This window comes from Saccopteryx bilineata, chromosome 3 (genome assembly GCF_036850765.1).
Source record: "Saccopteryx bilineata isolate mSacBil1 chromosome 3, mSacBil1_pri_phased_curated, whole genome shotgun sequence".
Taxonomy (NCBI): Eukaryota; Metazoa; Chordata; class Mammalia; order Chiroptera; family Emballonuridae; genus Saccopteryx; species Saccopteryx bilineata.
The window spans coordinates 280,312,696-280,326,633 of record NC_089492.1 but is presented as its reverse complement, the minus strand read 5'-3'; the positions used below and the strand labels follow the sequence as shown (position 1 = coordinate 280,326,633).

General features: G+C 49.1%; 2 protein-coding genes and 1 non-coding gene across 4 annotated transcripts in view; 1 reads left to right on the top strand and 2 right to left on the bottom strand.

The window, feature by feature from the left end:
• The window catches only part of ALDH4A1 (aldehyde dehydrogenase 4 family member A1), a 28,840-nt gene extending 21,377 nt beyond the window's left edge, over positions 1 to 7,463 (bottom strand). Inside the window, exon 1 of the mRNA XM_066270291.1 lies at positions 7,316 to 7,463. Within this exon, the coding sequence (XP_066126388.1) occupies positions 7,316 to 7,374 (59 nt within the window). The 5' untranslated portion in view covers positions 7,375 to 7,463. The remainder of the gene's footprint in view (positions 1 to 7,315) is intronic.
• TRNAT-AGU (transfer RNA threonine (anticodon AGU)) lies at positions 4,362 to 4,437 on the top strand. The gene has a single exon. It is a non-coding gene; the product is annotated as a tRNA-Thr (tRNA).
• Positions 7,464 to 11,833: 4,370 nt separating the features above from the next.
• IFFO2 (intermediate filament family orphan 2) overlaps positions 11,834 to 13,938 on the bottom strand; it is a 46,352-nt gene continuing 44,247 nt past the window's right edge. For both annotated transcript variants that reach the window (XM_066270289.1, XM_066270286.1), the window contains one exon: positions 11,834 to 13,319. In XM_066270289.1, coding sequence (XP_066126386.1) covers positions 13,214 to 13,319 — 106 coding nt within the window. In that variant the 3' untranslated portion in view covers positions 11,834 to 13,213. The remainder of the gene's footprint in view (positions 13,320 to 13,938) is intronic.

Below are 13,938 nucleotides of genomic sequence, written 5' to 3'. Positions count from 1 at the left end.
CACGGCTGTTATCAGAATTTCCCCATTTTACAGACTGGACACGACAGGCCACAAGAGCGCTGCCTTGCCAAGGCCACAGAGCACCGAGTGAGTGTGGGCTCACCGGGGACATTCCAGCCAAGAGGCACTGCTTGGAGGGGTGACAGAGGAGAGCATGTCCAGGGAACGGGGGCAGTGCCAGGGTCCTGCCCAGCACAACCTGGGCCCAGGCAAGGGGCGGGCAAGCTGGAACAAGCGCTGTGTGATTTTGAAAATAAAACAGGCGGGTGAGCTGAGACAAGTCCAAAATTACCCAAGATTCCTGCAGGGGACGGGACAGGGGCCAAGTCTACCTCGTAAGCCCCTGACAGTGGGGAGCGGGGCCAGCAACTGAGGCCAACTCTGGACTGCCAGCGCCCAGCAGGGTGCCACTTGTGATAAAGTTATAGAAGCAGAGAAAAAGGGCAGGGAGTCAGGGCCAAGAGACAGGAGGCAACAACCGGCAGGCCTGGTGCTTGCTCGCTGAGGCCCGGGCCATGTTTTCCTTCCTTTCCATGGGCCTCACTTGTTTAATTCTGAAATGGGGATGGTAACACCTACATCACACATTGCCGAGCTAAGTGAACTTCTCCACTTAAAAGGCAAATGGTACCAACTATCATTAGTGACAGTCCCTGGGCCCCCCATCAGATGTTGGTGGTGAATGTCTCAAGACCGGCTGTGGTACACATCGGCAGATAAGGAAGCACGTGTGTTGTAATTCAGTCATTCACCTAACATCTGCCAGATGCCGCACACGGGTCTATGTTCTGGAGACATACGGGTAGGTATACAAGTCTATGAAGTGGAAGAGCAGGCAGACTAGCCCTGGCTGGGTAGCTCAGTTGGACAGAGCATCATCCCCATATGACAAGGTTGTGGGTTCCATCCCCAGTCAGGGCACACACAAGAATCACCCACTGAGTGCTTAAGTAAAAAATAAGTTTATGTTTCTCTCTCTCTCTCCCTTATTCCTCTCTCTCTAAAATCAATTAAAAGAAAAAAAAAGCAAGCAACCAAACAGTATCTGAGAAAGGAGAACAAAGTAGGAGGTATCTCACTCTCGGATTTCCAACTATACTACAAAGCTACAGTAATCAAAACAGTATGTAACTGGCTCAAAAACAGACACACAGGTCAACAGAACAGAATATAGAGCCCAAAAATAAATCCTTGCTTATATGATTCATTAATCTACAACAAAGGCAAGACTACATGAGGAGATAAAGAAAGTTACTTCAATAAGTGGGGAAAACTGAACAAATACATGTAAAAGAATAAAATTAAACCACTATCTTACACCATACACAAAAAGAAACTCAAGCTTGACAGGGGGTGGTGCAGTGGATAGAGCACCAACCAGGGATGCTTAGGTCCCAGATTTGAAACCCCAAAGCCACCGGCTTGAGCGCGGGCTCAGCCAGCTTGAGTTCAGACTCACCAGCTCGACCACTGGGTTGTCAGATTTAGCAAGCGATCATTGATATGATCCCATGGCTGCTGGCTGGAGCCCTAGGTCACTGGCTTGAGCAAGGGGTCACTGGCTTGTCTGGAGCCCTCTGGTCAAGGCACATGTAAGAAGCAATCAATGGTCAACTAAAGTGAGTGGATGCTTCTCATCTCTCTCCCTTCCTCTCTCTCTTTCTCTCTAAAAAAAGGGGGAGGGAGGGGTTAAAGGCTAAATGTAAGAACTAAAACCATAAAACTCCTACAAGAGAACACAGGCAGTAAACTTTCTGACATTACTCTTGGCAATATCTTTTGGATAAGTTTCCTAGAGCAAAGGCAACAAAAACAAAAATAAACAAATGGTGCTACATCAAATAAAAATCCTTTGCACCATGAAGAAAACCATCAACAAAGCAGAAAGGCAACCTACTGAATGGGAGAAGATATTTTGTAAATGAGATATATCTGATAAAGGGTTAATATACAAACTATATGAAGCATTCATACAATTCAACATCAAAAAAACAAACAATCCAATTTAAAAATGAATAGAAGATCTGAAAACATTACTTTAAAGAAGACATCATGGCCCTGGACAGAGAGCTCTGCTGGTTAGAGCATCAGCCCAAAGGGCAGAGGTTGCTGGTTCGATCCCCATCAGGGCACTTACAGGAACAGACTGATGTTCCTGTCTCTCTCTCTCTCACTCTCCCTTCCTCTCTGGCTATAATCAATAAATGAAAGTTAAAAAAAAATAAAAAGAAAAGAAAAAAAAAAGGATCAGAGAGTCAGCATGGGAATTTAAAAGAAAAAAAAGAAGATGACCCAATGACCAAAAGACATATGAGAAGATGCTCAATATCACCCAATCATCAGGAAAATGCAAATGAAAGCCACAGTAAGATATCACCTCACACCTGTCAGATTAGCAACTATCAAAAAGAAAACAAGTAAATGTTGGCAAAAATATGGAGAGGCCCTGGCCAGTTGGCTCAGCAGTAGAGCATTGGCTCGCCATGTGGATGTCCCGGACTCGATTTCTGGCCAGGGCACACAGGAGAAGCACCCATCTGCTTCTCCACCCCTCCTCCTCTCCTTTTTCTCTATCTCTCTCTTCCCCTCCCGCAGCCAAGGCTCCATTGGAGTAAAGTTGACCCGGGCATTGAGGATGGTCCCATGGCCTCTGCCTCAGGCGCTAGAATGGCTCTGGTTGCAACGGAGCAATAGCCCAGATGGGCAGAGCATCGCCCCCTGGTGGGCGTGCTGGGTGGATCCTGGTCGAGTGCATGCGGGAGTCTGTCTGTCTGCCTCCCTGCTTCTCACTTCAGAAAAAAAAAAGATGTGGAGAAAAGGAACCCATGGGCACTGTTGACGGGATTGCAAATTGGTGCTACCACTATGGAAGACAATATAGAGACTCCTCAAAACATTAAAAATAGAACCACCATATAACCCAGCGATCCCATTTGAGTATTTAACCAAAGAAATCCAAAACACTATGTAGAAGATATATGCACCCCTGTGTTGCAGCATTACTTACAAGAATAGAGACATGGAAGCAACCTCAGTGTCTACAGATAGACAACTAGATAAAGATGTGGTACACATATACAATGGAATATTACTCAGTCATAAAAATGACACTTGCCATTTGTGACAATATGGATGGACCTAGAGGGCACTACACTGAGTGAAAGTCAGATACAGAAAGACAAATGCCATATGATTTCACTTATATGTGAAATTAAAAAAAAAAAAATTGAGCAAACAAAACAGAAACAAACTCATAGATACAGAGAACAAACTGACAGTTGCCAGATGGGAGGGGAGGGGGATGGGTGAAAAAGCTGACCGCCAGGTACAGACTAAGCCACAGGGATGTAAATTACAGCACAGGGAATGAAGTCAATAATATTGAAATAACTATGAACATTGTCAGATGGGTACTAGACATGGTGATCACTTTCTAAGGTATATATTATAAATGTCTAACCATTCTGTTGTACACCTGAAACTAATTTAATATTGTATGTCAACTATAATTATTTAATTAATTAATTAATTTTTAATGAAGTGAGAAGTGGGGAGGCAGGGAAGCAGAGAGACAGATTCCTGCATGTGCCCCAAGCAGGATCCACCCAGCAAGCCCCATACAGGGCGATTCTCTGCCCATCTGGGGCCGCTGCTCAGCTGCTTAGCAACCGAGCTACTTCAGTGCCTAAAGCTAGGCCACGGAGCCATCCTCAGGGCCATGGAGCCATCCTCAGGGCCGGGGGCCAATGTGCTCAAACCATTCAAGCCATGGCTGCAGGAGAGAAAGGGAGAGAGGGAGAGGGACAGAGAGAGAGAAGGAGGAGGGCTAGAGAAGCAGATGGTCACTTCTCCTGTGTGCCCTGACTGGGAATTGAACCCGGGACTTCCACACACCGGCCAACAAATCTACTGCTGAGCCAACTGGCCAGGGCAAGTTATAATTTAAAAAGTATTTGCAGATGAGCCTGTTTTTATGTTGTTGTTTTTGTTTTTTTAAGCAGATATATTCCTGGAAAGTTAAAAGGATATTAATTAAAATGATGACAGTGGTTATCTATGTAATGAGCTTACAGGTGAAGTTTGTATTTTCTTTTGCTTTAATCTGTCCTTTTTACTATGGACATATACAAATTAAATAAAAACAAAATATAATCAAAAGTTTTTTAAAAAAATTCATTTTAGAGACTGGAAAGAGAGAGAGAGAGAGAGAGAGAGAGAAGTGGGGGAGGATCAGGAAACATCAACTCCTGTATGTGCCCTGACCAGACAAGCCCAAGGTTTTGAACTGGTGACTTCAGTGTTCCAGGTCGACGCTTTATCCACTGTTCCACAATAGGTCAGGCCAATCAAAAGTATTTTAAGCCCTGGCCGGTTGGCTCAGCGGTAGAGCGTCGGCCTAGTGTGCGGAGGACCCGGGTTCGATTCCCGGCCAGGGCACACAGGAGAAGCGCCCATTTGCTTCTCCACCCCTCCGCCGCGCTTTCCTCTCTGTCTCTCTCTTCCCATCCCGCAGCCGAGGCTCCATTGGAGCAAAGATGGCCCGGGCGCTGGGCATGGCTCTGTGGCCTCTGCCTCAGGCGCTAGAGTGGCTCTGGTCGCAATATGGCGACGCCCAGGATGCGCAGAGCATCCCCCCCTGGGGGGCAGAGCACCGCCCCTGGTGGGCGTGCCGGGTGGATCCCGGTTGGGCGCATGTGGGAGTCTGTCTGACTGTCTCTCCCTGTTTCCAGCTTCAGAAAAATGAAAAAAAAAAAAAAAAAAAAGTATTTTAAAAAACTGGTTGATTCCTGGCACTCTAGGCAAAAAGGGAAACTCTATAGAACATCACTCATACTAGTTCCTCAGAAGAGGTGGTTTTTCTCGGCATTAAAGTTTTCATACAGAATGCCGAGAAAGATCATTAAAACTGCTCTAAAACTGTTTCACCATAATGTAAACATAGCATGTCACCCGTGTGTCCTAAATATGTTAAACAATGTACAAGTGATTAAACACCGAAGCTGTTTATTATCCTAGAGCCATGATTCTCAACTGGAAGTACTTTTGCCCCCTCAGGGACATTTGGCAAAGTCACGACTGTGGGCTGTTAAAGGCATCTCGTGGGTAGAAGCCAGGAACACTGCTAAACATCCTACAATGCACAAGACGGTCCCTACTACAAGAATAATCATCCACCTCAAAATGTTAATAGTGCCAAGGTTGACGAGCTTTGTTTAGGGCATTGGGCAGCTGCTATATCGGAAGAGGTAACCTGAGTCAGCAGATCTGATTGCAAAATATTTTCTCTATAGTTGCAGAATGCTTTTTCTCCACCCAGAGAAGGCTTTGTAATGAGAGCATGAATCTGGAGTTAGACTGAATGCAATCTTGGTCCTGCATCTGCCTTAACTGGTAGATAAGTTTCCCATCTGTAGAATGGGGATAATACAGTGCTTATTGGCACAGGGTCAGATCCATGGTATTTGTTTGATTGCTTGATAAATATTATTGTTAGAATGGGCTTTTTGTTGTTTTTTTACAGAAAACAGAGAAAGAGTCAGAGAGAGGGACAGATAGGAACAGACAGATATGAATGAAGAGAGATAAGAAGCATCAATCATTAGTTTTTCGTTGCGACACCTTAGTTGTTCATTGATTGCTTTCTCATATGTGCCTTGACCGTGGGGCTACAGCAGACCAAGTAACCCCTTGCTCGAGCCAGAGACCTTGGGTCCAAGCTGGTGAGCTTTGCTCAAACCAGATGAGCCTGCGCTAAAGCTGGAGACTTCGGGGTCTCAAACCTGGGTCCTCTGCATCCCAGTCCAACACTCTATTTACTGCGCCACTGCTTGGTCAGGCAGAATGGGCTTTTTTAAAAAAAGAACATGGATTGCTTTTTACCAAATACTAGAGGGTTTTTTGTATGTGTGTGTGTTTTAATATCTAAGGCTTTCTCCCGTTCAACTGAAAACACTTCAAAAGCCCAATCCACATGTTAAACCCCTGGGCACCCACCCCTCAGTGCTTAATGCAGCACCTGTACATGGTAGGTACTCAGTAAACAAGGAAATCTATGGGACTTCCATCTGGAGTCTGAGAGGGGTGGTCTCAGAGTGCAGGCACAGGGTGTGGCAAGTGTGGCCCCAACCTTGGCTTGCCCAGGAGCCCTTCTCTCCCATGTCCTCTTCCCGTCCCCTTCCCTAGCCCACCCCCACCCATAGAGGACACACAGCAGTGTTGAAACTCACCCCTGCCCAGGGCACCTCTGTGCCATCTCTTGGGATACTGATTAACTCAGAAAGGGCCTAGCTCAGCAAAGGAGACATAGCTAGTCACAGTGCTAGGGGTCAGGCAAACAAAACTCAAACTGAGGGCAGGGGCTGCCCAGCTCGGAAAGGGAGACCTACAGAAACAGAGGCAGGGTCTGTGTCACACCCCACCCCACCCCACAGCAGGAAGGGGCTCCGAGAACTTGTCATTGAGTGAGCAAGGGTCTAGGAACCCAAAACCACACTGTGCGGGTTTGCAAATCTGGGTTTCCAGAGCACCTCCACTCTGAACTTACACCTTGACTACTTCGTCTGTAATTGGAAACAATAATATTTACCGCACAGAAGTTTAAACAAAAGTGATAATGTTGCTCATAATAACTGGGCATTGCCTATGTGCCTGCCACTGTTCAATGCACTCTAATGTATAATATTAACTCGTTCGATAATTACGATAAAGCCTAGCACAGCGTTTGGCACATTATAAGGACTCCATAAATATTATTCCACTTACCACAAGAAAGGAGTCCCTTTTCCGCCCAACATAACATGAAAAAGGGGGGGAGGGAGGAAAAGAGAGGTAGAAATCCCGGTAGAGAGAGGAGAGGGAAGGCTCAGGGAATCCCAGAGGAGGGTCCTGAGTGTGAGACCGAGGGAGCGGAGGGGCGAGTGTGGTGTGCTAAAAACAGACGTGCCCTAGGGGGAAGCCAGCGCACCCTGGGAGTGGGCACATTGAAAAGATCCGTGTTAGGAACAAGACAAGCGAAGAGGAGGCTACTTTCCGAGCGTGGGAGCCGAGAGAGCACCCAGGCAACCCAACCGGCCGCGGGATTCGGGAAGGGGGTCCTCTCGCTGTAGAAAGGAGACAGAAGTGTCGCAGTGAGAGGAAGGCCTAGGTGGGGTAGGGCGGGAGGCACTGGAGGAAGCGACCCCGCCGGAGGGGAGCCCCTGGGAACTCGGCGACGGTCCGGCCGGGAGAGAGTCCTGCGCGGAAGACGCCCAGTGACTCCCGGGACCCCGGGCCAGCAGCGTCGCTAGGGCCCCCTCCAGGCCCTGTGCTCACTCACCTGGCCCCAGTCCAGGTGCGGGCCAGCAGGGCGCGGGGAAGCGCGGGCGGCAGCAGCATCTCCTGCGGCTGCTGGAGCGGGAGATGGGACGATCCACCCAGGGCTCAGCCAAAAGGCTCTACCCCCCCCCCCTCGAATCGCAAACCTCGGAAAAAGGGGTGTCCAGGGTCACCCCGGCCGTCCCCCGAGTCAGGGTCAAGCAAAATACTGCTATATTTAACGATTTCAATAAAGTAATTTTTTTGAAGTGCATAATAGAGGTTATTATGTGACATGGGGCAAGGATACAAAAAGGAAGCCTTGAAATACACACGTTTCCCCCTCCACTCTTATATGGTATGATCCCATTGCCTTCGGAGGGTCCGAGAGGGCGTGAGCCCCATCGCCCAATCAGAGTGACAAATGGAAGCTCCTGACCCAATCAGAGGGGCGGTTATATCGCAGTGGGGGGCTGAAAGAGCCAATGAGAGAGCGGGAATGGGGCACGTGCGTGGTGGGGCGTAAGGACCGCGGGTCTGCGCATCAGGTGTGGCAGCTGGCTCCCGCCCGACAGCCTGGGCGGCCCTTGACCTATGAATACCCTTCCTCTTCCCCGTAGGGTCGTAGGGTCGCACCGCGGCCATCCCCCTGCCTCTCCCCTAGGGGTGCAGACCTTGGGATGAGCCTGCCGACCCTGCGCGCTTCCCGGTGCCTGGCGCTTAGATAAAGCAGCCTGATTTCTTGAAAGTCGAGCAGGTCTATGCCTCGTTTTTCCTTCAAAACCTCTGGCCGCTGAACCAGGTGCTCCTGCGATTTATCTTCACACACACACACCCCGCCCCCAGATCAAAATTTCAGTTCTCTTCCTAAAGTACTATTACAGCTTTTCTTACACTTTCTTCAAATTTATGTTTTTATCTTCAACAGCAGCGTGGTCCAAGAACCTGCTTAGGGGTCAATTCCAAAGCTGATAGTGGTCCTTCCCCATGGTATTGGCAAAATACATAACCCTGTCTATAAGGTGGGGGTAATAAAGCCCCCCACTTTATCTCGTGCAACCCTTCCTTCAGGCAACATCAACAGGTGGGAGTGGGGGAGGGAAAAGAAACTACAACAAGCCTAAGTCTTGGATGTGGCAAAAGGTGAACTGGCATTGATTGTGGTTGTTTCTCTTCATCCTTGAAAAAAACCCTAGTCTGGGGGCCTAGTTAATATGGGACAGTGTCTCCCTGAATTTGGGCACTCACAAGAAGCAGCTAGAACATTGGACCATGTCAGATCCAGAGCCTGGGAGGTGGCCTCTCGTGGGCACTGGGAGGAAGTTTAAGAAATGGGGGTTTTGTGATTAACTGGACCTCAGTTCCAAACCATACTCTGCCAGTTACTCAACCTGAGATCTCTGTGACTCTCACTTCCCCTCTTGTAAAATGTGGATAATCAACCCTGCTTTCCCTACTTATCAAGATTTTATTGTGAGATACAAATGTAACAGGTGGTGTGAAATTTCCCTGTTTTATCACTAATTGGCTAGTTTGTATTAGTGTTTATGTAAACCTCAGTCCTCTTCCCCCTCCCCATTACTACTTTATCCTCAGTTTAAAAAAAAAAGTGCACCACCGATTCTAAGACATTTCACTTTATTTAAAAGAAGCCAATATACAGGATATAAAGGGCATGATATTTACAACAGTACAGTAAACAGGTTGGTTTCCCGGTAGAATCAGTAGTCTTTCAATGAGTATAAACCCCCCTTCCCCTTGATACTAGACCCAGCTGGCAGACAAACAGCAACAGTGAGGTGGGATGGGACTACAGGATAGAAACTCTCCCTGGATGGGATTAAAAATCACGTAGATGCTAAAATGTCCATGAACAGGTCCTGGGGGTAGGGGGTGCCTTTGCCTCATTTTTTTGAGGGCTCAGCAGCGGGAATGTGAGGGATTTACCTAAGACGAACATACAGCCCACCCTGAGCCTGAAAATATTCCATCCATGGAAAATTCCTTTCCAGAAAGAATCTGCCTTTATACCCACCAGTCACCTCCAGACTTCCTACTCTAGGAGAGTACCCTTCTAGAAGCAGAGCTTGGAGTCTCAAGGTGGAGGATGCGGGTCAGAGGAAGCCCCCAGCACCCCAATCCCCCATCCAGGACCCTGGAGGGGCACATCAAGATTGACAGCCCAGGCAGTGGGCACAGCCAGGGCTGTGGGCATCTCATGGCATTTCCACCCCACTTCAGCTGCCTAACAACTAGAGCCCTCTGGGTTCCAGGTCCCAAGGAAGCCGTGTGGTCTCTGGACAACAGCCTCATTGCAACCACATTCTCCCAAACACAGCTCACCTGGAAATGGATCTTAACATAGTTCAAGTAACTAATTAGAAGAGACCCTAGAAGCAGAGCTTGTCCCCTTCTAGTGCCCCCTCTCCCTCCCCCCACCCACCTCAGTTCTGAATTCCCCACTGCCCACCCACTCCCACAAGTGCCCGCCCCACTAAGACTTCCAAGGACCCAGGAACTGAGGAATCAGGCAACAGGGAAAGGGGGGGGGTAGGTGGGGCCTATGCTCTGCTGCCACCACTGAGGTGTAGGTGAGGAGGAGGTGAGGACAGGGGGGACAGGGTGGGGGTACCGACTATATTAACTCCAGCAGCAACATGCATCGTATCCACAGAAAAATGCTGGGCTGCCACAACTGCCTACCCTAGATTAAAAAACCTTTCCTTTCATAAAAATAGATGAAAGTCTCTTGCTTTATAAATAGATTACATTTAGTTTAAGTTACACCTTATATTTTCCCCTCTCCCGTACCCTCTCCGGCATCCTAAGCCAAAGTGGTTTGAATCTCCCTAAATCATCTGAGCTGCACCCACAGAGCTAAGTCTGAGATGGACTGGCCCTTCAAAGACCTAAAGACATATAGCCACAAGAAAACGAAACGTGTTCACTTGCCGACAACATTTTCCCCTGTTCAGAGTCTCAGAGGAGTGTGTGTGTGTGTGTGTGTGTGCATGTATTCCATAACCAGGGAACCAAAAGGAATTACTCTCTCTGCTCCTTCCCAATCCTCTCTTTTGATAAAACCCCCCCAAAATAGGAGAGTGGGAGAGGGCAGCACAGGAGAGCCCATCTGAAAACAATCTAAAATACCAATGTCAATATGACACTGGGCTTAGCAATAGAAAAACCAAAATTAAGTATGTACACAGCTCTACAGAGGACAGACCAGTGTGTCACATCTGGACCTGGCGTTGCCTTAGTGAGCCCCGGGGTCCTTCTTGGCAAGCTGTGGGCTCATGGTGAGAGCAAGGCCCACTGGCAACTAACTCAAAACAGAACGTGGAGGGAAGGGAAGCAGCCAGGCCAAGACCCAGGACCCTGCCCGGGAAGCAGTGTGGCCACATCATCGCTATCCCCCTCATCCACCGGCCCCCAAATCCTTGCTCCCCAGGAGAAAGTAGCTACTGAAAACCAGCGGGAAGGAACTTCTCAGCCAGTGCCTGTCTCGGGCTCCTGCCATTTCCATACTCCTTGGGCAAATTCAGAGCTCCCAAGGCCCCAGTGACAAATATCCTATGTCTACAAAGGGGAAAGCAAAAATAATACCACTGGATGTCCACCACCAGGGTCACCTTAGTTACTCTCAAAGTACACTGTTGCCTTACTGCCTCAATTCTAAAGGTAGGTCTGCCACCCTCCCACCACCATGAAGAACAACCCAGGCCTGGCTTCCACTCTGCCTGCCCAACCACACCATTCGATGCCCCCCTCAGCCCCAGACAGCAGAGGCCTGCAGGGCGGCCATTCCCCTGCCCCCCCCGCCCCCCCTGGAAACGGAAAACCTTTTAGCAGCTGAGGTCCAAGCCCAACTGGCTCTGATAACCTTTGGTTAAAATAAAGCTAAACTAAATCAATAATAACAGTTACGGCAATAATAATCAGGTATGTTTGAACCCTGTAACCTTTAGAGCAAGGGTTTTTGGGGAGGACGACAGGGCTGTCTCTCCTCTGAATCCGTCTGCCTCCCGTACCTACCGAGGGACTGTAGCTAATAAGAGATGCTGGGCACGGGAGCCTCAGCCAGACTGGCACAGGGAACAGAACGAGGTTACCCCAACAACAATGGCAACAAAAATTAGAAAAAAATGAAAAAGACCACCAAGTTCTGATAAATAAAAATAACATACTGTCACTAACATTCTCTCTCTCTCTCTCTCTCCATATATACTGTATATATATATATATATTGTGAATATTATATACAATGGTTTTAAGACTGAAAAACAGGTGGGAAAACAGAACAGAAAGAAGGCCCTTAAAGGTGGTTGGTACCCTGGGAAGAAACGACTGGGGGCCACAACCTACTCAAAGCCTGAACCCCTACTCTGCCTCTAGACAGAAGCAGTGGGTGCTAAGGCATTCTGGTCCTTGGGTACAGTGTTCTCCTTTGACATCCAGGGGGAGCTGCTGGGCCAACAAAAACAAAACCGACAATCATACCCGTAGGAGTGGGTAAAAAAAAGAATTTAAAAAAAAAAAAAAATAGCAAAGCCTGGTCAGCTGGCTCCACACTGAGATTTGGCGGGTGGCCTCAACACAGCGCCCTACAACGCAGGTCCACTCAAGTCTTGGGGAGGTACTGGCTCAATTAACTCCCCAACTGGTCGGTCAAGTGAAGTATGCACAGAAGCTTGTCTATGTCAAAAAAGGACGGTTCTCACTTGAGCGCCGACTCCCGCCACCTCCAATCTGCCAGCAGCCCTCATTGCCTCCCTCCTCTTCCCTTTCCACTGCCTGCCAGTGGCCAGGCAGTGGGCTCCTGGGGCACAGTGGAGAGCCAAGCTGGCAGCGGGCAGGCCTCTCCCAGCTCCACTGTGGAAGGGTGATACCAGGCCTGGCTCCCTTCAGACTTTCTCACAGAGAAATTACAGATCTACAACCCCTATAGTTGGCTGGAAATAGAGGGAAAACATCAAGTCATCAGGGCAATAAAAGACCCCCCTCCCAAAACCCACAGAGGTCCCAAGAAAGCAGTCAGGTGGCCAAGGGCCTTGCAGGACTCGGGCCTCCTGACTGACCTTGACCAAACCCCTCCGAGGCTGTGAGACATCGCCCTCGCTTTAACCTCCCTCCCAGCTCCACGTGAAAGCTGGGAGCCTGAGAGAGGTCCTAACTTCCACTAAATATAAGGCAAGCCGCTTTTTTTTGTTTTGTTTTGTTTTTTGCATAGTAGTTTAAACACAGTGAGGCTCCACCTTCCCCCACAGTGCCTTGTCCCTCCACTTTGCCACTTGATCCAAATAGAACATAAAAATTTGTCTTCCCTCCCTCCTTCCATCTTTTTCCCTTTCAGTAAGTGAAAAACCCTTGGGAGGTCCCCTCTCCACCCCCGCATGGAAAGTTTGCAAGGGGAGACAGCTCCGTCCAGGGTGGAGGTGGACCACCCCAAGCCCAACTTGGTCAGCACTGGCCAGCAGAGGAGGGAGGGCATGGGTTATGGCCAATCAGAGGAGCAGGTGGGAGGGTAGAAAACCACAATATACCATACCGGGGCCCTGCCCTCGCCTTAGTTTTGTATAAAAACACCTGCTAGGAATAATTCTTTGGAGCTCAAAGTGGCTCAGCTTAAGGGAAAAGGCACTGGTTAACACTGCATCATCTGGACAGAAGTCTGCATTTGTAATGTGGAGAATAGAAATTGACAGCACCATTCCTTGGGGCGGTGGGTAGAGGGGGGCACTGGTTGATGGTGGGTGGAGGGAGGGAGGAAGCAGCAGTCCCTTGGGTCCTCCAGAGAAAGGGCAGAGGAAGCCCATGTGGTGAGGACACAAGCCCCACTCCGAGGAATCTTCCTGTCCTCATGGGGAGAGGGGCAGAGGCCCCGTCACCAAGGCCACCCAGGCCTGGGGGGCCTCAGTCATCAGCTGACCATGGGCTCCACATCTGCTTCCCGTTCAAACTCATCCTGGATCTCGTCTGTACTTCCTGAGTCGCTGCTGGCCACAGAGCTGGGGGACGGTGAGTTCCTGGAAGGCACGAGACAATGGGGATGGTCAGAGGGCAGCCTGAGGACCCCTGAGGGGACTCCTGAAGGGATGAGCAGCCACTGTAAGATCTAACCCAGACGGGGATCCTGCCCTGCAGCCCAGCCCTCACTCTGCTGTCCTTAGACTCTCCTAAGCTCACAAATTGAATGTGGCCTTCAGACCACTTGGGACCTCCTGTACCTTCTCTCCTCCATGGGAGAAGAGACCATGGATCAAGCTTGCTTCTTACCCTTAAACCACCTAACACAAATCAGGGCACATAGTATGTGCTCAGTAAACCTCAATGAACTCAGCGCTCAATGGGAGGCAATACCAAATAGTGGTTCAAATTTTGGCTCTGTCACTGATGAGCTGGGGGACTTTGGGCAAACTCTTTAACCACCTAAGCTTCCACTCCTCCATCTGAACAAGGGAGACAATGACAGTGGGTTATGGGGGACTCAGTGAGCTAAAGGTAGGACATGCTGGGCCGAGGGCCCTCCACACAGCTTTCCACAGAGCTGCCCCTGCCTCTTCTACAGCCTGACCCACAGCCTGCAGGAGTACAGTCACAATAAGAAACCATTACAATGGACATTTATTTGTGCTTCATGCCAAG